The 23,271-nt window shown below is 40.0% G+C and overlaps 1 protein-coding gene across 8 annotated transcripts in view; it reads left to right on the forward strand.

Moving 5' to 3' along the window:
* The first annotated feature begins 335 nt into the window (after nucleotides 1–335).
* The window catches only part of TPK1 (thiamin pyrophosphokinase 1), a 337,072-nt gene continuing 314,136 nt past the window's right edge, over nucleotides 336–23,271 (forward strand). For 2 of the 8 annotated variants that reach the window (XM_010986883.3, XM_031455545.2), the window contains exons 1-2: nucleotides 336–586; nucleotides 1,870–1,928. In XM_010986883.3, the coding sequence (XP_010985185.1) occupies nucleotides 1,886–1,928 (43 nt within the window). In that variant the 5' untranslated portion in view covers nucleotides 336–586; nucleotides 1,870–1,885. Of the gene's footprint in view, nucleotides 587–687; nucleotides 846–1,460; nucleotides 1,534–1,869; nucleotides 1,964–19,711; nucleotides 19,928–21,598; nucleotides 21,675–23,271 lie in introns of those variants that run through there. The other 6 variants (XM_010986891.3, XM_031455543.2, XM_010986875.3 and 3 more) reach the window with 6 other exon arrangements.

Consider the following 23,271-nt stretch of genomic DNA (forward strand, 5'->3'; position numbering starts at 1 on the left):
ACTTGGGTTAGTAGTGGTTCATGTAAAAAAATACCTGTAAGTTCTATTTGATCTGGCAGCTGAAAAAGTTAATGAGTATCAGCAGTGCTGTACTTTTCTATGGTTGGATTACTCCTGGAACGTTGTGACCAGTGTCAGATAAACACGGGTTTTAGTTAAAGCCTTGAAAACAGATTTTGTTTAGAAACTGCTGACAGTAGGGAAATAGCCGAGCTCCCTTTCTATTTATGCAGAGGTCACTGGAACATTTTAAAGTGGGGGTGGGGCGGGGAGCGTGGGCGCCCAATGGAGTCAGAGAAGTGAAACATTACAAAGGGTCAGTATAAATGCGGTTAGACCAGCTTGATTTGCTAGCTGGCAGCTGCGGAAGTTAGGACTCTATCTTACCAGAGACTGGGAGACAGAGACCCTGTCCTTCCTGATGACTGCTATTTGCAGGGAATGGCTCTCAAGTCCTTGAGAGACATCTTTGAATTGTAAGAGATACATATTCTTAATTGCAAGCCCTTTGGGAGGTCAGGAGTCTGTCTTCAGCTGTTGGCTAGAACAAAGAGTAAGCTCTCTTGGCACCACGGAGCTTTCTCAGGTAGGCATTTTAACAGGGGTGTGTCTTTTCCTAGGGACAGGCCTTTTGATGTTAAAAACCGTGGTAGTGTTTGGCCACGTGTCTTAGCCAGGGGCGTTGGCACGAGTTGTCCCGGGCTGGAGGTTGTGCGGTTCTCACCAGCACTCGGAATCACAATTTACGAGCAACATTAAACACAGAGGATGGGAACCAGGATGGTGGAGTCTAACCATCATGTCATGTAAGAACCGCGAAAGAACAAGAGTCCATCCTGTTAAAGGTAAAGCCCAGGGAGGCTTAACTCTGGCGATGTGGCTTGCTCAGTCTTGGAAAAGGCTGCGTGGCCACAGAACGAACTCTTCATCTTGGGAGCGTTGGAGCGAGTGTAGCTACAAGAGCGTGGCCTAAAGTTCCTTCCAACTAAATCATTCTGGGGTTGTTTTCACCAAGGGAAGGAAGGCTTGGGCGAAGGCATGCTCCTTAGGTCCACGGGCTACACGCGAGAGATCAAAGAGAAAGAGGACCGAGAAAAAGAGCTGTGGGTAACTGGGGACGTCGGCTTGGCGCTGATGCCAGGTCGACAAAGGGAGACGGAAACTGCTGCTCGGCTTGGAGCCAACAGCAGCCTCTATGCCAAGTTCAGTGACGAAGGTTCGGCAAAAACGCCAGCGCTAACTCGGGAGCAGGTCCAGCCTAGAGGCTCTAAAGGTCAGGGCTGCGCGGAGGAAGCGGGCGGCGGGGCGGGCCGGCAGTCGGGCGCCCGTGCGGCCGGGGACGCTCGGCTCGGGCGGGGCTCGCGGCTCGCACGCGCCGCCGGCTCCCGGAAGGAGGCGGGGCCGCCTCGCGCGCCCTTAAACCTGCGAGCGCGGGCCGCGCGCCGCCCAGGCTCCTCAGTCGCGCGCCGAGCGGTCGATCACCCTCGCTCTGGCCCCCGCGCTCCGCTCGCTGGTGGCTCCACCCGCCATTGTGTAAGTGCGACTGCGGCCTGGCGCGCCTCCCGCCTTGTCGCCGCGGCGGCGGGCTGGGGCGGGGAAGAGGCGGTCCCGCTCCCTTCGCTCCCCGGTTCCCAGGATGCTGACGGCGGCGCGGGGAGAGGCTGGCGGGGGTGGCCCCTCCGAGGCCCGCGTCGCTCCCACAGGCTTCGCGCCGCGCGCCTGGCCGAGCCCCACAGTCCCCGGGCCCGGACGCCGCCTGGGCCGCCCCGCATCCCGGGGTTAAAGCGGCCCGGCGGCCCGGAGACCTCGCGCGCTGTCCGTTACGATAGGAGAAGTACTAATGTGGCGTTTTAATGTTTTCTAACGCAGAGGCCGTTAGCCCGATATGGAGCATGCCATTACCCCGCTGGAACCCCTGCTTCCCGCTGGTACTGTATGCCTCCCCCGTCTCGCAGGGACATGGGTGCGCTCCTTCCCGAGTCCGGGGGAGGTTACAAGGGCTGCGCTCTAGACCCAGAAAGGTTTCCAAGCTGCCTCTGAGTCCCTACTATTAGACAAATTATTCAACCTCTCCTCAGTTTCCTTATCTGAAAAAAACAAGGATGGTTATTAGCCCCTGCCTGCCGTGTGGAGTTGTGAGGACTAAATGACCATTATATGCCCTCCACCTGGGGAGGAATAAGCCCCACCTGTAACGTTAGCTCTTAGGCGCCAAACAACAGTCCGAGTTAATCTTTAACGTAGCAGAACATTCGACACTAAAGGGCAGTCTTTATGGTCGCCTGCACATTGTGCCCATTTTTAATCCATTGAAAATGCCCGAGATTATCCAATAAAAGTGCTTTAAAGACAGAATACGTAAGGATTTTTATTATCTTAAAGTGTTAAGTCATTGTAATTCACGTGGAAACAGAGAACGAGTTCTTATGAATTGTTAGTTGCACCCAATATCAACTGACTTGTGTGATAATTTCATAATATTAAACATATTTTTATTTACCGGTTTAATTGTGTTTCTCTGGTGTAGAACTTCTAGTTTATCAGTTTCCAGTTTAAACGTAATGTGTAACTTCTCAATATTCAAAGTTATTTTCTGTAAACCTGTGAATTGAGTTTTGGGGCAGGGTATTGAATTTGATTTGAACTGGTCAGTTTTCCTACATCCTGGGAGTATTTATAGTAAAACGGTCAAAGGATAAGTAGTAACAGCAGGGGACACTGACTTTCCTCACTCTCCATTCAGTTGCTCTGCTAAGTTGTTTCCACATAGTTTATTTTACAAGTGAAGGAAGCAGGTAGTAATGGAGCTAGCGTCTGAACCCAGATATATTTGACTTGGTTAAGAAGTTGGGTGTTTAATCATTACTGCAAAGAGCTTTTCGTCAGTTAAGAAAATCACTGGCAAACAAACATTTTGCGAATAAAATTTCATAGTTCTTAGTTAACCAGTGGTCATGGGACCAACAGCATTTCCAAGAGTAAACATTGGATTCAGGTGGCCTGTTGACGTTCAGATTTGTCTCTAAACCTAGGCGCTTGTCTGATGGAAGGTTTCTAGTGTTTTCTGTGTTGAAAGAGGTGCATCACAGAGGTAGCGCTGCCTAGAAAGGGTCACAGCGAGGCATCACAGTCCCTGGGTTTAGGTCCCAGCTTTGCCAGTTGTGTTTCATTTTCTTCATCTGTAAAGCAGGAATATTTCGCAGGGTTATTGCGAGTATAAATGAGTGGTGATGCCTGTAAGGCGCTTAGCCTTGATAACGGTAAGCTGTTCCGTTCAGCTGTGAGACTGAAGCGGCTGGATATCAGGGTCGGTTCTGAGAAGGAAAAGGTCTGGAGCAATAGGCGGTAGGAAACATGAGCAGTTCTGCTCGCTTTGTTTATCACCGGCCTAGGAAGAAGGCCCTCACTCCTCAGTTAGACCTCTGTAAGCTCCTCGCTGGGGCAGGGGATGTGGGGGAACTGCTACAAACTGTGAGCCTGTATGAAGCACAGATTTCCCAGAATCCTGAGCTCCTTTGGGGAGTTCTGTGGGATTTCGTGCTTCTAGTTTCTTCCTCTTGTTCCTAAGGGTAAAAGTATGTAGAGATTCGTGTCTCATCTCAAACACTGGCCTAGAAACGAGGGCTTTGACTCCAGATGTGTGAGATTTAAAAACAGAACCGTGTATTAGAGGGGCCCTTGCAATGCCTGCGCCCTTACAGTATTTCAGTAAGTGTTTAGGGTTAACTTTACATTTAGAGGGATTCCCTTCATCAAACAGGTATTTACTACTTTCTAGCAGAGAAGTAGTTTTTCTGTTAATAACTTATGTGAATTTAATTTGTGGGCAGGAGGTACCTGTAATGCTTACCCAGATTTAGTATAGTGGGAAATCTAACCAGCTGGTTCTCTTCAGATTCACTAATTGCTAGATGGACCAAAATGCTCATCTCTGGAATGATCGCCAGCTGAAAGAAATATATATTTTTTAATCTTTGTTTTTTGTAACTAAAGTAAATAGTTATTAAAGAAAAATAACTATCTAATGTAGAATGTGAAAGTTTCCTGTAATCCTAGAAATAACCATTATTAACAGTTGGCAAATGTTCTAAATATCTATTTTCATATCTATACCCAGCATATGATTACTCTTGTTTTAAGTCAAATGGGTTTGTATTATAAATTGTTTTGTAATTTGCTCTTGGGGCAGTGAGTGAAAATAGATCAGTGTCCTTATGTTACAAACTTTGTGCTCTTTGTTCCTTTTCTTTTTAACAAGATAGAAGTGTTTTTAACGTGCAAAAACAAAATTCAAGAGAGTAAATATTACAGTTCTTACTCAGTGATCATTCAGCAAGTCCTGTATCTGGCAACATCCAGTTAAGGAGATAGAAAGGAGCTGTACCAAATGGAAGACTTTTATAAACCGAGGGGGACAGGAACAAGGAAGTGACATTAGCAAAAAGGCTGGTTCCAGCAAGGTCACTTTGCTTTAGGGAATGACAGGCAGATTACTGCACTAGTGCTGACGGGTAGTTCCTGATTGACTAGTTTAAGATTCCATGTTTGAAACTGTACATAATTGTGTTCAGTGTCAAGTCTTGGTTTGGTAATGTGGGGCTTAGCGTAAGTGATTCCATATTGGGCCTGTTGTCTCGTTTTTAACCCTGCAGTGAAAAGTCCATCCTACTTAGCATTCTAAAACTAGGTGTTTTTCTAAATAGGGCCTATCTATCTATCCATCTGTCTACTATCCACCTCTCTCTCTTTTTCTGTAAATAAATATAGGCCTATTGTATGCCCTTTTCTGCAGCTTATTTCACTGACTACTTTCTTGTGGTCTGTATGTGTAGGTATCCCAAGTTTTGTTTTGCTTTTTGAATGGGCAGCATAGACTCAAAGGGACTAGGCTTTCTTAATAGACATTTAGGCTATTTCTAGTTTTTACTGTTATAGTCTGTAATGCTTCTGTTTAATCATAATGTTTTTGCATATTTATGTGAATATATCAGTAGGATAAATTTTCAGAAATGAGTACTCTAACAAAAGATGTGTTTGCTAGTGGATATCTTTTGATACTAGGTGCAGTATGGCTAGAAATGCGATCCCTTCTATCCAGGAGTTTGCAGTCTTGGAATCAAGAACAGAACAAGACAGACTCCAGTTAGACGTTGAATTTATGTATGACCAAACCCACACAGGAACCGGAGGGACTTGGGAGAGGGGGGTGAGGGCGGGCTGGAGGAGGAAAGGAATCACTGGGTGGACAGACGTCAGGTGGGCATCCAGAGAAGCTCTGGGTTTAAACTGAGAGAGGCCTCGGGCAAGCAGGAGAGCGTCCTAGTGAGTGAGAGAAGGGTCTTCCTTGAGGGAGAGCTCGGGGCTGCGTCTGTCCATGAACTCATTCAGTTCATCCGGTGGCGAGTGACGAGAAAGCAGGTTGGAGAGTATTGATGGAGGTTTTGGGAGAATGTGGCTGAGCAGTAAAAACCAAATTGTGGAGCATAGAGAAATTTATTGCAGGGGAGGAGATAGAAAGCTTTTGTAAATTTCTGTATCTTCCCACCCTTGGAAAATTCTATATACAAGGAGCCTTTCATATACCCCAAAACTCAATTCAATTGTGTCATCCATGTCATGGTTCAGCATGGCTAATCACATAAAGGTTAAAGCCCTTATCTTGCCCTTAAAGGGCCCTTCACTATCTGATTCCGAACTGGTTTTCCAGAATGCTTTTTCTTACTCTCGTCGCTGAGCTGAGCTGAGCTCCCCACTGCTTACTTATGTGAACATTTGGAGCGTCAACACTCTTGCCTTAGCTCTTGCTACATTTATCACCTGGAATGTTCTTTTTCAGTCTTTATAATTGTCATTCTTAAGTTCTAGCCATTCCAGTGGGTACCTAGAGGTATCTCTGATTTTAATTTGCATTTCCCACATGGCAGAACGCTGATCTTGTCACATGTTCATTGGTTGTTGGCACATCTCTTGTGAAATGTTTGTCTCTTGGCCATTTTTCTATTGGGTTGTCTGATTTTTTAAAATTAAATTTGTAGGATTAAAAAAATTGAGATATAATTGATATATAACATTGTATTACTTTTGATTTGATATACACATATATTGCCAAATGATTACCAAATAGGAGTTTCTGTATATATTCTGGTTACAGTTCTTTAAATCTTAATTTTCTCATCAATAAAATAGAATGTCATTTTCCATGGAAAGTTGTTATGAAGATTAAGGGGTATCTATAAAGCATTTAACACTGATAAATAGTAAGGATGCAAACATTTTGGTGTTTTTCTCACTGCCTTCTTCACTTTTTATCAAAAGATTTAAAAAATTGATGAATAATATTTAACTGGTAAGCGCATTCTATTGCTGTTTTAAACTCTATATAGGTGCCTTTTTAAAATATTATAAATCTGGACTATTGTGCTGCTTCAGTGTTCAGTGTCTGATCATTTCAGTATCATGAACTCAGTATTTGGAACTCCATATATTCGAAAGTAAAGTTTATGTTAAACACTTCATAGCTAAAATAAAAGTTGAGTCAAACTATCCTCAGAATCTTTTTATATGTGCTTATTTCATAAACTTATGACACAGCAAAATTAGAGGTTTTAATTCCTGGTTTACTAAAAATACTGATACTTAGGCATTTTTTATATTTTTTGTAACAGTGCATATGCATTATGAAAATGCATTTTTAATATATTTTTGCAACATAGTACATTATGCATTATGAAAAAGATAAAAATGCGTTTCGGTCTCGCAGAGATGACCACTGTTACCTGCATGTTTGTGGACATGTGATGTGTGTGTATTTATGTTCCTCCAGGTATTTGCTGTGTATAAATATACAGTTAGGTGTTTTTAAACCAGAATGAGAATATACTGTAAGTTGCTTTATTCAGTTCATGACTCCATTTTCTATTTTGAATTTAGTAACATCTAATACCCAACCGTGTTTAAATTTTCTTTCTCAAAATAGCTTTTCCAGGTGCTTGTTCCAAACTAGGACTGACTACCAGTTCATTTGGTTCAGGCTTCTGCAGTCTAGCACAGTTGTTCCTCACATTTTAAATCCCCCTTAACGTTGAATAATGACATTTTATTAAATAAAGCTTTTACATTGATCTGAAGTGGACTGATGGAATAAAAAAATACAGCAAATTGATAGGAATCATCATTCACTTAAAAATATATAATAAACTCCAACTCAAAAGTTTCATTTTAAAAATAAAAAGTTTCATTTTATTTTCCCCACATAATTTCATCATAAATTTAAGCTAGAAGGCCTTTTATCTATCACTGTATATTTCTTTGCAAAAAAGATTATATACATTTAAATTTTAAAAAGATTCTTATGGCCATAATGCTCTGCGGAGTTATTTCTTCTGAACTGAATTACCATTATTGAGGTTTATTATGAATTGAATTACCATTTTAAGTATGATGAATACACACTTGATCAAGTCAGTATGATTATATTACACATTGTTGTAATAACTAACATTTATGTAACACTGTGCTGGGCATACTATTAATACTTCAACAGGGTGAAGCCTATAGAAAAGTTTTGGAACTAGGAGTCCCAGGTTTGGATTTTAGCCGTCCTTGGGCATGGCACTTAATTTCTCAAAGCCTTAGTTTCTTTATGTAAAATAAGAATATATACAAACATGAACTCCTTGGGCAAATTTAAGCAACTCTAAAGTATAAAAAGCAAATTTAAGAAGTAGGATTTATGCACTGGTAAAATGCTCAGTACTGATGAACTTTATTACACTAACTATTAAATTTTGAAATCTCTGTATTCATTTTTCTAACTATTTCTCAAAGGAGATAGCTACTTATTTTAGTAAATGTGTTCAGTCCAGTAAGGCAAGTCTACTAGAACTATTCTGTTTCCTGAATTCTGTATTCTTCCATGCTGCTTGAATTTTTTATTTATAGATGCATGAAATTATTAGTGGTGGTCAGTTTTTTTTTTGGTGCCTTATGATTAAGTGGAAATGAATCTGGGAATATCCCATTCAGTGTAGTATTCCTGCCATCTCTTGTATTCCTGGAACTTAATTTCCATTGAAAATGCCTGATTAAGCTCATAAAACGTGTATAAAACCTGAAGGTAGAAATTAGCAACCCCCAGTTTACTAGGGGCTACTTTGGGAACCACTGGGTAATCTGTACCTAGAGTTCTGTTCCTTTGTAATGTAAACGTGTACTGGCCACGCACATCAGTAGTTCTCTGTATTTTGCAGCAACACGTCTCTGAAGTACCCTTGGTGACGACATTCATTGGTACCAAGCATAGCCGAAAACCATCAACTCCCTTCTTTAATCTCTACTCAGAAATCCTTGTATGAATGACATAAGGGTAGATGTGAGTTACTTGCATTTGCATTTATTTTTAAGTTAAAGTTTAAAAAGTGTTCAGGATAGAGTAGTAAGACACTTCTTGGTCCCACATCCCAGCTAATTAAGCATTCTCGTTCGCGTTGAACTTTCTGGTTCGCGTCTTTAGATCTGGGCCGTCTAATATAGTAGCCACCAGTTACATGTGACTGTTGAATACTTGAAATGAGGCTTGTGTGACCGAAAGTGTTTGGAACAATGTATTAGTTTACTGGGGCTACGGAAACAGAGTGCCATAGATTGGATGGCGTAAACAACTTGATTTTCTCACAGTTCTCAGATGAATGTGTTGGTGGGTGTGGTTTCTTGTGAGGTGGCTCCTTGGTTTGTCTTTGCTGTGTCCTCACGTGTTGCCCCTTGGTCTGTGTGTCATCTGTGCTCTGATCTGTTCTTACACGGGTACAAGTCCTGTTGGGTTAGACCCACTCCTATGATTTCATTTGACCTTAATTACCCATTTAAATACCCAATCTCTGAATATAGTCACATTCTGAGGTACTGGAAATTGGGACTTCAACATAGGGATTTATGGGGGACACAATTCAGCCCAAAACAAATAGGGTATGTCAATTTACTTTTTCAGCTATAACGTTTTTTAAACTGACTTGGTCCATATTTCAGAATTTTCATGATTACCAAATAAGGGAGGTTTTAATAACACTCCAATTGCATATAGCTGGTATGTGAATGAAAGAGTTCATTTCAGTCTTACTTAGTTGCTGCTTTATATGTTTATACAAAATTTTCTCTACTCATTCAATACTGTGAGTAAATTTCGTATATAATTAAAAAAATTTTATTAGCCAGTTCCAAAAGGTAAAACAGGTGAGCTTAATTCTAATTGCATCTTTTATTTAACCTAATGTGTTTAAATTATGTGATTTCAGCATGTTATCAAAAATAATTATTAATTTAATATTTTCCTCTTTTTGTACTAAATTTTCAGACTCTAATGTGTGGTTTATACATCTAGCACATCTTGATTCAGATGCTACATTTTCATTAGAAATACTTTACATTTAGTTTGTGATAATTTGTGAAATGTTTTTGTTCGTATCAGCAAGGGCCAGTTCATAGACTCATGCTTTTGGCATAAACTTCATCCACAGGGGATAGAATGTTTCTTTTCCACAGACAGCCTTTGGAAACAGGTATTGGAGATAGAACTAGGACTCTAACCTAGATTTTCTGGCTAAATATTTTCCCTAATGTCAACAGGGCTTTTGTGTTTAAATTAAAGGGTTATGTCTGCTTTGAAACTTGAAAACTTGCTGGTTTGGTTTTGTTTTGTTTCGTTTCAAAGAAATTCTCATCTCTTTGTGGATGGCTAAGGTTGGGGCTTAAGGATTATGACGTCTTTGTTATCCAGGGCTAGCTAAGATATCCAAGAGGCAAAATAATGGACTTTCCATTTTCAAGGGTGAATCCTCTTTACTCTTCTGCCCAATTAGAAACCCATTCCAGGCAGTCATCAGGTCTCCTCAATGTTCATGGGAAACTTCCTGCTTTGACTCTTCATGCTTTTCCTTGGTGAATTACTCATAATTGTTGGAATCCTTACTTTTTATTCTCTACTTTATTTCTAACTTACTACGACTTTGTCACCTTAACTTCACTTTGTGTGTTTGATATAATTTAACTTTCCCCTGTAGTTTACTTGATTTTCAAATTTGCCTCAGTTTTTGTTGTTTTAATTAGTTTCATTATATTTGATGACAAAAATGTTTGGTTCATCTTCCCTTCTTAATAGCCAAATTGTTTCTTTTGCCTTAAGTAATATCTCATTAACTTTATAAGCCATCTTTTCCACATGATTTGGAGAATCAATTTCCTGTGTTGTAGTGGTGCCAAGTCTGCAGCATCCCTCCCCCCTTATCTTTCCATATTAGCATTTTAATAGCTGCATGCTTTCAGAAACTAAAGCTTCCTCGAGTGAGTTTAAACATGATCTTAATTAAAAAAAATCTTGTAAATTGGTGCTTTGTAGTATTATCAGAAATAATGCTATTCTTCTAGGCAAAGCAATGGAAAATATCAAGTGATGCTGTGGGGCTGGTTTTAATATGTGCAATGCTAAAATGTTATGGGTTGATCACACCAAAAAAAAAAAATCTGTGCGTTTTGATACATTAGCACCAGATGTCTTGAGGTTTTCTAGGAAAATGAGGTGTGTTTGTGCATTAAATTCCCATTCAAATGAATTGTATCATCTTTTTTTCTTGGTTAAATCCATCAGAAAGAGTTATTCTTTGTAGGTGGCAAACAGATGCTCAAACAAATGGATTTCATTCTGAGAGCATTCCTGTATCTTTATCACACCATTGTCTTTGAAGGTGTTCATTTATCACGGTGGAATAGTTTCTTTTGTTTTTATGACTTCAGAGAATTTAAGCTTTTGATTTACTCCTAGGTCAGGTGTAAGTTGTGTAAATTGGGCTCCTGGCCCAGTTGCTGCTAAGTTGAGGCAACTTTATTTTTCTTTTTCAAAGTAGGAAAACTGCCCTTGTAGTTTATTCCTAATCTGAGTAAAAATACTGTGAGTAGTGATTCTGTTACCCCAAAAGGGGAAGGGAAAAGACCCCAGTTCTTATAAGCAAAAGAAAAGAATTCAGGCGGGAGATGGAGCATATGTAGTGAAAGATTTTTTTTTTAAAGATTTTATTTAGGAAAGGAAAAGTACACCTCCAAGAATGGGAGGTGGGCCGCTCCCAGGGAGGAAGAGCCAAGGTCTTTGTTTGCCCTTTGTCTTGGACCCTGGCTTAGAGGTGGTCTTTAGATTGGTTGACGGCTCTTGCCCTGGAGTGCTTAGTCGTGTTTGTCCCCTTTGCGCATGTCCTTACCCATGATGCACACAGAAAAACCCACGGTGATGGGGTGAGGGGCACTGAACTGTAGTGCTAATTATATTACAGTGAGCCTTGGCTCATGTCTGGTTGGGTTCTTCCCGCTACCTTGCAGTCGTGGCTGTCGGTTCTGACGGGTTTCTTGCCCGCACTCATTTCGAGGAAGTAAAGCCCCTTTATGCTGGAGGTGGGCACAGCGCCATCTTCCCGACCATCCTCCCTCTCCTGCACCTGTCTGCCTGGTGCCCCTGCTTGTCTAACTATCCTACGATTCCTGAGCACGGAGAGAAGAGCTTTGAAATCCTCGTGTCCCTAGGGAAGTGCATCTTTGGTAGCGTCCCTCTGAGATGGCTATCCGGCTTTTTTGCTTGAATATATTCAGGTAGCTTGATCTTTTTGAGAAAATATATGCCATTTTTGGTCAACTGATTGTTAAAAATGTGTATTTAAACTAAGCTGAAACTGACCTTTGGTTTTCTTATTTTCCAACTGAAATCATGCAGAAGACTTTCACTTGCTTTCTACTTAGCTGCCTTCAAATACTGACAGAACTTAACTAGATCTTTTTCTTTTTTCCCTCTTTTTCCAGGCTAAATATTGTAGTTATTTTTTCAGCAAATACTTGAATACCTGCCATGGAGCAGGAACTGTTCTAGGCGTTGGAAGGCAGACCTGCAATTTTCCTTACATGTGTCTCAGATCCACTTTCCCAGTATAGGCTTCAGTCATCTACACCTGGAAAATCAGATGTTCTTTCGAAGGATGCTTACGAGAGCCTGTTTACCATGTTTTAAAAATACTTAATTTTTTTAGGGTAGTTTTAGGTTTATAGCGAGATCAAGAGGAAGGCATATAGAGTTCTCCTGTCCCCCCTGCCCATGCACAGATAGCCTCCCTCATTATCAGCATCCACCACCAGGATGGTGCATTTGTTAAAACTGATGAACCAACGGTGATGGATCAGAATCACCCGAAGTCCACGGTTTGCCTTAGGGTGCACTCTTGGTGGTGTGCATTCTCTGGGTTTGGACAAACGTATAATGAAATACATCCATAACAGAATCATACAGAGCATTTTCACTGCCCTAAAAATCCTCTGTGCTCTGCCTGTTTATCTGTCCTTCCGACACTGATCTTTTAATTTTTTCCCATAGTTTTGCCCTTTCCAGAATGTCATATAGTTGGAGTCATACAGTGTGTCATTTTTTCAGATTGACTTCTTTTACCTGTTAATACGGATTTAAGTTTCCTCCACATCTTCTCACGGCTGATAGCTCATTTCCTCTTAGCGCTGAATAATATTCCATGGTCTGGATGGGCTGTAGCTTATCTAGTCACCTACCCGAAGACTTCTTGGTTGCTTTCAAGATTTGACAATTAGGAATAAAGTTGCTGTAAACATTCCTGGGCAGGTTTTTGTGTGGACATAAGTTTTCAGCTTGTTTGGGTAAATACCAGGGAGTGTGACTGCTGGACCATATGCTGAGATTAAGTTTGGTTTTGTAAGTTACCACCTAGCTATCTTCCAAAGGGGCTGTACGTGTTGCTTTCCCAGCTGGCGTTGTCAGTGTTCCAGGCTCTGGCCATCGTCATAGGTGTGTGGTTGTATCTGTGGTATTGTTGTTTTAATGTGCATTTCCCTGGTGACGTTTGATGTGGACCTTGTTTTCGTGTGCTTAATTGGCACACGTAGAACTTCTTCGGTGAGGTATTAAAGTCTTCAGCTCATTTTTGAAATTGAGTTGTTTGTTTTCTTATTGTTGAGTTTCAAATGTTCTTTGTATTGTATATTTTGAAAAACAGTCCTTTATCAGATATGTCTTTTAAAAATATTTACTCCCAGGCTGTGGCGTGTCTCTTCATTCTCTTGATGTTGTCCTTGGCAGAGCAGAAAGCTTTCATTTTAATGAAAACCAGTTTCTCAATTACTGCTTTCACACATTATGCTTTAGTATTGGATCTAAGAAGGCTTCATAGTACCCATGGTCGTCTGGTTTACTTCTTATGTTCTAGTAATTTTATAGACTTGTATTTTACATTTGGATCTTTGGTCCATTTTCAGTTGATGTGTGTGAAGGCTGTAAGGTCTGTGTCTAAATTTTTATTTTTGTCTGTGTATGTCCAGTTGTTCCAGATCCATTTGTTGAAGAGCCTATCCTTGTTCCATTGCCTTTGTTCCTTTGGCAAAGACTGTATTTATGAGGGTCCATTTCTGGACTCTCCGTTATTTTTCACTGATGTATTTGTCTAATATTTTCGCCAGTACCACACTGGGAGAGTTTTGAGTTTCTCACCATTAAGTTGATGATTGCTGTAGGTATTTTGTAGATAGTCTTTATCAAGTCGAGAAAGTTCCCTCTGTTCCTAGTTTACTGAGGGTTTTAGTCATGAATGGGTGTTATATTTTTCAGATTTTTTTTTTCTGCGTGTAGTGAAATGATCATGTTATTTTTCTTTTTTAGTCTGTTGATGTGATGGATTACATTAATTGATGTTTGAATCAGCCTTGCATACCGGAAATAAATCCCACTGTGGTGTATTCTCTTTATACCTTTTTTTTGGATTCAATTTGCTAATATATTGCTGAGGAATTTTTCTCTATCTATGATCATAAAAAATATTGGTCTGTAGTTTTCTTGTAATGTCTTTGTCTGGTTTTGGCATTAGGATAATGGTGGCCTTATAGAATGAGTTAGGAAGTATTCCTTCTGCTTCTATCCTATGAAAGAGGTTGTGCAGAACTGGTATGATTTTTCTCCTTAAATGTTGGTAGAATTCACCAGTGAACCCATCTGGGTCTCATGCTTTCCATTTATGAAGGTTATTGTTGATTCAATGTCTTAAATAGATGTAGACCTATTCAGATCATTTTATTTTTTCTTGTGTGAGTTTTGGCAGACTGTGTCTGTGGAAAAATTGGTCCATTTCATCTAGGTTATCAAAAATGTGTGGGCATACAGTTGTTCATTTTATTCCTTTAAATCCTTTTAATTTCCATGGGATCTGGAGTGATCTGGACCCCTCTTTCATTTCTGTGTTTTCTGTTATTTTAAATTGTGGCACCTGCAGGACATTGAGAATCCTGATAGGGAAGGTTTTGGTAAATCATCAGCAGGGAAACAGTGCATGGTTTCCAGAAAACCCAGATAATGGAGCTTTGCTTGCCCCTCTTCATGTTTGTATATTTCCTTACGCGATGTTCTAAGACCTTGCTACTTAGACTGAAGTCCACAAACCAGCACCATTTATGTTACCCGGGGGGCTTGTAAGAAATGCAGGATCTCAGGCTTCACTTAAGACCAACTGACAGAATAAGAATCTGCATTTTAACCTGACCCCTGCATGAGTCTTAAGCTACTTTAAGTTTGAGAAGCACTGACCTAAGAAACATGATTCCTTTTTAACATAATTTTAAAAAAATCCATCAAATTTAGGGATAACATTTATCATTATTCATGGCTGCCGTTAAGCCAGTAGCATACAGTGGTTTTCTTTCGAGCTTTATTGTCTTCTGTGGAAAGGCACAGTCTGATAATGCATTCAGGACACACACACAGTGGCAGGCACTGGCTGACCTGGCTGTGATGCTGTGGTCCCCTTCTCTATAACCAGCAGTATCTGAAGTGCATGTCCCCTTTGCTGACAGTCTGTGCTTTTCAAAATATCTGCGTGGGATTCTGATTTTCTCTCCATATAGTTCGGGGTATAACTTGAGGCTTCTCTCTGACATAATTTGGTTTTGATGCTGTTAATACTTATAATTATTTTTTCATCTCTACAGAAGAAACATGTCCATATTTTTAGACTGTGTAATATTTCATTCATTGAGACAACATTTGGGTGCCTCCTATACACGTGGCCTCATGCTAAATCCATGCAATCGAAATATGTGGTCCAGACGTTTATGGGGATTATAGCCTAACAGGGCAAACAGATGAACAATTCAGAACTTAGAGTGCAGTGTGATAAGACACATCATGGGGAATTCCTGGGTATTAAGTGGATCACATAGAAAGGATTTGGGACTCCTGGAAAGGCTCCTGGAAAGAATCTTTTAAGCTGGGAAATCTACTTATTTCATATCTTGAAAAAATTTTTCTGTAATTAACGCTGTGAGATAGATGTATAGCTTAGTTCACTTTATTTGTTGAATGAAAATTTCTGAGAGTGGAATTACACAAGCAAAGATCTGAGTCTCTACAATTTCTAGCATATGTTACAGATGGCATTGCAGAAAGGCAGTACCAAGTTATGTGTCCAGGAATAGCAGTCAAGCAGAGTGTCCCCTTCAGTGCACACTTGCTGGCCATGATGCTCTGCAGTTCTTGATGGAAATACTCCTGGATTGTAACTACTCCCCTGCTCCCCTCCCATTTTTGATCTTTGCTTTACTCCTGTTAGTACCTATAATAATCTAAGTCGGGAAGGTTGTTCAAGACTTGAACATGAGCATAAGAAATTACCTGAAGACCCTTCGGTGGAATGCTAGGCTTGGCTAATGGACCTTCCAGTGGCTGTATTTGGGGTGTATACCTTTCACTTTCTTTTGTCGAGGTTGTTTAGGGTAGAACTTGTGATTGATAGTTCTGCAAATGATTCTTATCCGTAAAAAGGTTTTTATCCAGTAGCGATACAATTGATTGAGGCTCCGAAGAAATGACCCTCAATATTTTATTGCACTGTAGCAAAGATTTGTAAATTTTCTTTCTGTTCATGGCACTCTTACTATATCTGTCATTTTTTCATAGTGTCACTAGGCCAAAAGGAATACCTATATGTTCCTTTTATTAAGTAGTTAGGTCCAAACAACTAAAATTGTGCACTGTTCTGGTTAGTTCACCCAGCCACCCTGAGTGCCAAGGCACTCATTTTGTAAATCCTTCTTACAATGGAATCACCATTTTTGCATCTATTAGCAAATTCATTTTAGTAATCAGACACAGAATCCTGTGTCTTTGTTCAAATTTGAGCTCATTAATTAATGAGTTGAATAATATCTTTGGCATTTGTTCATTTTATATTTGCACGAAAGTCATATTTTTAAACTTTTGGAAAACTACACTTTAGCACCAATTAATTTCTATTTCAAGATTTAAAAGGTGAATAAGTAGATCATTTAAAATTTCTCTGAACTCAGTTTCCTTACCTGTAAATGATTCATCACAAGCTGTGAGCATTAAAAGTAAAAATGCATCTAGAGAAACCAGCATAGAGCCTCGAAGGAGAAAGGGCAAAGTGGGCAGGACACAGGTACCTCCCCGGCATGGTGCAAGGTGCAGTTGGTACATAGTGTTTGTTGGCGGAAGACATACAAGCAGAGACGTAGCAGAGTGCATGTGAGTCCCCAGACTCGCGTCCTGCCCACGCCTGCTTAGGCTGGGCACATCTGGACTGGCGTGTGCCTTGGAAATGACTGCAAGAGAGGACTTTCACCCTGTAGTGTTCCACATCTTTGCTGGAACCTCTAGGTGCCTCTGTCCTAGTAGGAACTTCTGGTTTGTGGAAGTGGGAACCTTTGTTCCTTGGCAGCTCACCTGAGCCTGTTCTTTGATTATCTCTGATCAGCTGAGCTAGCTCCCTGAAAAGATCCAGATCTTGGGGAAGGGAGGAGAAGGAATGAACCTCCAGGGCCATCTGCATTTGTATTTGTGTTTCCTCCCTTGTTTTCTAAGAAGATGAAGTGGACGTTGGGGTCAATAACTTTACTTCTAGGCAACAGTTATATAATTGTATGCCTTTTAATTTTTGTATGCTTGATCTCCATGTGCTAAATATTACCTTTTAACTATAGAAGTGACAACTGTTTTCCTAACCAGTCAATTCTGAAAGTGGTTCCCCCCCCCAAATTTAAAATGTTTGAATTGATACATTTTAAATTTTATAAAACTTAAAATAAATTTTAATTCTGAAATTTGCAAATAGGATAGGATGCATTTGGGGCTGATGAGGTATCTGAAGAATGGCAGGTAAAAGAAGCTGATAGATTTGTGATAGAGTTGAAAGACTAGGAACATTGACAGGAGTGTCAAGAGTAGGACAAGACTGGGGGAAAATGAGATGATGGGGATTTGCAGGTGTTGGTGCCTGAGGCTTTTAGGTAATTTTCAAAACCAGATTAGTTGTGAAAGTTCTGATTGGAGCCTTCTGGAAACTTTATTCAGCTTTTGTTCAAAACCATATAATAGTTTAATTTCTACTATCTCTTTTTTTTTAAATTGATGTACAGTTGATTTACAATATTGTGTTAGTTTCCAGTGTACAACAAAGTGATTCAGTTATGCATATATATATATATACACATATATATTCTTTTCCATTATAGTTTATTACAAGATAATGAATATAATTCCCTGTACTATACAGGAGAACCTTACTGTTTATTTTATGTATAGTGGTTTGTATATGTTAATCCCAAACTCCTAATTTATTCCTTCCCCCTACCCTTCCCCTCTGGTAACCATAAGTTTGTTTTCTGTGTCTGTGAATCTGTTTCTGTTTTGTAAATGAATTCATCTGTATCATATTTTAGATTCCACATATAAGTGATATATGATACTTGGTTTCTATCTTTCTTAATAAGATAATCTCTAGGTCCATCCATGTTGTTGCACATGGCATCATTTCATTCTTTTTTATAGCTGAGTAGTATTCCATTGTGTATATATTCCGCAGCTTTATCCATTCATCTGCTGATGGACATTTAGGTTGCTTCCGTGTGTTGGCTATTCTAAACAGTGCTGCTATGAACATTGGGTGCATGTATCTTTTCAAATTAAAATTTTCTCCAGATATGTATACTTTTTCTCCAGATACATATTTCTCTTTCTTGATTCAGATTACCATTAGCATAGGAACAGTTTGTTTTTCAAAGTTCTCTATTGCCTATAATCAGCTCACCTGCATTAGTGTTACCTGTTTCAGTGGATCTGTTGGGATGTGCCTACAATAATTTCTGTTGATTAAAAAAATCTCACGTGAAGGGAACACGTGTGCATGCTAGCTCATGCTCATGCCTCCATAGAAGCTAATGATTAAGCTGACGTGTGTGCTGGACTTTGATACTAGGTAACTGGAAGGATTATGCCTACTGTAGTATCGGATACTTGAAATCGATCATAAATTCACCCTTTCTATCACTGTTAGGAGTGAGTTATTGTTTCCACTTGCCGGGTGAGAACAAGACTTGAGATAAAGTCTGACATTATTACACTTTTGTCCTTCAACTGTTTTTCGAAGTGCAAATGGCTTATGTTTAGTCAATCTTCCTGTTGTGAAGTTGAATCATTTTTTATGGCATCTAGGAGCTGGAGTTGCTGCTGCCACTGTTGACAGACACAGAAGAACTACTTAGTTGGGAAAAGAACCTTTGAAAGATGGTTGAGTTCTGCCAGGAATTTTCTGCTCTCTTGTACCACCATGGCTCACACGACTTGAGCCCTGTGTGAGCCGCATAGCCGTCCTTCATGTTTATCTTTTTGTGTCTGCGTGGTAGCAGTTTGTGCTTGCATTATCAGCACAGATGATGGCTGATGATTATCAGTATTTGCTGAGTGCTTACTGAAGTGAAGAGCCCTTCCTAGAGTTTTTTTTTAAATTTTTTTTTGTGGGGGTGGTGGTGATTAGATTGGTTTATTTATTTTTTTAATGGAGATACTGGGGCTTGAGCCCAGGACCCCGTTCTACCACTGATCTATACCCTCCCCCTCTTCCTAGAGTTTTACATGAACACGTTGTTTATTCTCATAACCACTCTTAAGAGAAGTATTGTTACTCCCATTTTAGAGATGAAAATACTGAGGTGCAGAGAGGTTGCTGTTGTGCTCAAGGTCTCATATCTCATAAGTGGCAAAGTCATGGTTTAGACCTAAGCATTCTGGCCACAGAGCCTGACACAGAAGCAGTGTGCGATGCTGATTCTGTGTGTGTACCTGCAGGGTGCCTGATGTAGCCTTATTCCTCTCCTTTGAAGGCATTCCCAACCCCTGTATCTCCTCTCTGGGACCACTTCAGACTTGCTCTCATCCTGGTCAGTGAGACCATGCCGCCTTTAGCTGGGAAACAGTTGTATCAGTTAGAAACAGATTTGATAATAAATAACAGAAAATCTCATCTCACAGTAGGTTAAACAATTAAGGGTTTATTTTTCTTAAGTGCTAAGAGGTCTGCACGTAGGTGGCTGAGAGCAGTTGCAGCTGCTGAATCCTGTTGATAGGGACACAGACCTGTTCTCTGGGTTCTCCCATCCTTCCTGTGTTGGCTGTTGGCTTCATGCTTGTTTCATTCCAAGCAGAAAGTAAAGGATGCAGGGATTTAAAAAGGGGGGCAGCCAGCATCATTCATCTTTTTGTATCAGGAAAGAAAAAGGTTTTCCAGAAGTCTCACAAAGTTGACTTTTATGTCTCACTGCCCAGAACTAGGTCACATTACCATTTCTGGAGCCCAGTCACATGGAGTCATGTGATGACGGCTTGACTAGTCACAGCGTATCGCGCTGGACTGCGGTAGAGACATACTGTCACCTACATGGATTGCAGTTGTGTTGACAGAGAGGACAGCGGGTTGGATGGGGGTGGGTCCTGGGGAGACAGCCGACAAAGCTGACCGCGGGGATGGCTTCCTGCCCAGCAGGGAGGAGGCCCTGTCACTGCAGTCTTGGTCAGGATCCCGGCGCTCTAGTCCTGGTAAGAGTTTCCTGGATATACTTGTCTTTTTTTTTTTTTTTTTTTTTTTAAATCTCAAATGAAGCAGCTCATGCCCTGCTTTTTCTCCAAGGCCTTTTTCTAATATTCCCAGGAGTCTCCTTTCTTTGGATCTGGAAGTTTGCCCTGTGTGTTGCTTCCCACCCTTTCCAAAGCGTCTCAAGTGAGAGTCCTGCAGACTTCCAGTCTGGTGACCGAGGCCTTGTGGCTTCTTGACAAGTTTCTCTGATGCTCTCTTTTGTCCCAAACTATAATCTGCTTAAAAAGATTTTTAGAATTCCCCTGCCTGAGCTGCTTGGTCAGGATACTGTGCTGGATTGAACCTTCCTAATTCAGTAGTTCTGTTCATTGTGTCCCTAATCATTGGTGAGGCCCTACTTGAGGATAGTTAGGGGGTCTGATTATGTGGCAAGCACATAAAATGACAGTAGCATGCTACCAATGCTTTGTCGATAGTAGGTGCATAGATACTTGATCAGTGCTTAGGGAACCTGAGAGCAAAGAGGTTGAGAAATCCACGAGGTTTTTTTTCCCCTAGGAGCTGAGATCTTGAATTACATAAATGCTTAGTGTTACCAGTTTAAGCAAATAAAAAAGAGTTAGCAAACATTGTATGGGACATGGTGACACAAAAAGTAAATTTTTATTTATCTCAAATTCAAATTTAAATGGGTGTCCAGGCATTGACATTAAAAATTATTTGGCAACCCTACAGTGTATTGACTTACCAAGGCAGTGATATGTCGTAAATACCTAGAATGCAGTTGGAGTGGGGTCAGGACATAATTTTAGCTTTGATCCTCACATTTATTGGTTTTTTTTTTTTTTTTGGTTTCCTTTGATATTTCTGAGTTTGCTATTTATGTCTAAGAGGAAGGATTGTCTAGTTCTGAAATTTAGGAGAGACAAGGGACTTGAGATCAAAGAAGTAGATCAAGGATCATGAGGCAGAACCACTTACTGAGCGGTGCTGTAATTGGTCAGCGTACTTGTCTGAGTTCTTCAAGGGCAAGGACATGCCCTCTTACTCATTTTTGTATCTCCTGTGCTTAGTGTTCTACTCCATATACTTGGAGAATAAAGAATAAGGTCGGTGCTCATTTAAGTTGACTTGCCAGGATGCTCAGCTCCAAATCCCTGCCTTGCAGGCACCATGATTTCTTTTCCTCTCCTTGCGTGGTGTCAGAACCCTAAAGAACAGGCACAGAATCACGCCCAGCCTCTGCTTGACTTCCTCCGCTTCTGGTCTTGCCCCTGAGTGTTAGCAGCACCTGCTCGTGCGATTGTGAGTCTGATGGAACCTCCCGTGCAGTTTGTCTGCAGTAGTTACTATTGAAGTTGTTTCCATGGTGATTTTCCATTTCTCTCTCTCCTTTTACTTTTATTAATTGGAATTCTTTTGTAAATAAGAGCTGTTTCTTCTCTATTTATATAAGTAGGAGCTCACAGATATTTTCTTAAATGGATTATAGTCCAACACAGTTGTTTATTTTGTTTCCCAAATTGTTCTAGCTTTGACTGGTGATAAATCAGACTGGCTTCTGGGCCCTCGTGACATATTCCCATCCTTCTGAGCATTCTTAATTTCTGGCATTGCAGGTGTTCTGGGCTCATCTCGGTGCCTTTTACACTGGAGAGTGCTATTTAGAAGCCAAGATCTCAGGGCTACCTGTGCTCATTGTTGCTTTTCTGTCAGTTGCATCAAGGCCCTCTCAGTAGATGGAGCCAGGCAAGTATGTATTCTAACTCTTGCGTGCACACAGAGCTGTATTTATTTCTGTACGTATCTATCTGTGTGTATATTAAAATGCTGTGAATTCATACTGATGTCTCAGATTACCACCCAGCGTCGCAGTGTTCATTCTAGCCTTTCCACCTTATTTGCAATTTCTCCAACAATGAGAAATCTGATTCTCATTATCTACAGTATGTTTACTTATTTGTTGAAACCTAGTATACATATAACGTGCTTTGAGACTTGGTAGCATACAACCCTGTGAGAAACAAATTTACTAACTAGAGTACACAATTTGTTTATAGTTCTTGTTGTCTTCAGCCTTACTGTATCCAGTCAAAATACTGTTTTCCAAGGTTACTTTTAATGCACTGTTATTCTGCAAATTAAATAGTTGTTATAATTGTATCAGAATTAGGCGTCAATGGAGAAAAATAGGAAAAATAGGTAGTAAATACAGGAATTAGGGCCATTCTTAAGAAAAGTATATGTGTTTAAATGTGTTTCTCAGAATTCGGGACTTTTTGACTTCTGGATCAGTTGCACAGAGGCATTTTAGATGATTTTGATTCAATTTGCAGTTTGCTAGAGAGGTGATGTAATACAAAAATACAGTATTTAAATTTCTTTATGTGTGTGTTTTATTGATATGTTACCAAAACTTAAAAATATGTAAGAATTTAAAAGGTCTCCTTTGGCTGTGCTTGTAAAAGCTAGGTTACAGTGCATATGAGAATGACACGTTGCATATTTTCAGCCAGGTCCCTTTCACCCATTGTTGTAAAATAATGAGTAACCTTTTTCTTAAAGGTAGTTTTACTAGAATACTGTAGTATTTTTGCAGAACTTAAGCAGTGTGATACATTAAATCTCTCTTACAGTGGCCAAATTATTGTTCTGTTGCTTTTCTAAAAGGGGCTGAGTTTGAGAAAGATTGGGAAAGATTGTCTACTGGTTACATCGGGATAGCCAGATTAAAGAAATGGAGGCTAAGAGAGAATCCTGGAGCCTAAGATTTCTTACCTTTAGTGGAACATCTAATTTGGGTAGTATATGGTAGTGGCTGAAACCAAGTGAATGAACCAAGATTCTGATTGAATAGAGGTAAATTAGAAATGATTTAGTAAAGAGAAGTTTAAGATAGGACTTTGGACTAAATCAAACATCTGAACTGGAAAGCCATTGTAAAAAGAGAGATAGTGATTTCACATTTAAAAGAGTTTGAAAAACAATAGTTATATTTGCTCTGACTGACACATTTATGTGAGTCATCACTTACAGAAAAATATCTGTGTGCACAGTCACTTCAAAGAAATAACTCCATTAGATGGCATCTGGGTAAATGCCATGTAAATAGCCAGCGTAATTCAGTGTATGTTACAGTTTATAACATGTTACATAAATGTCCTATTAGAGAAAACATGTGCTGTCCCGGTATAATGAAAATGTAAATATATTCATTACTATGTGTTAGGACTTTGTGTACCAAAAACAGTCAGGCTTTAATGTATTTAGTTTAATAATCTTTGGAGGATTTGCTAGTTAACAAAATTCAGTGGGTCCTGTAAGGATTAATTATTGGTTTGAGTGC

The sequence above is a fragment of the Camelus dromedarius genome, chromosome 7 (genome assembly GCF_036321535.1).
Source record: "Camelus dromedarius isolate mCamDro1 chromosome 7, mCamDro1.pat, whole genome shotgun sequence".
Lineage (NCBI taxonomy): Eukaryota > Metazoa > Chordata > Mammalia > Artiodactyla > Camelidae > Camelus > Camelus dromedarius.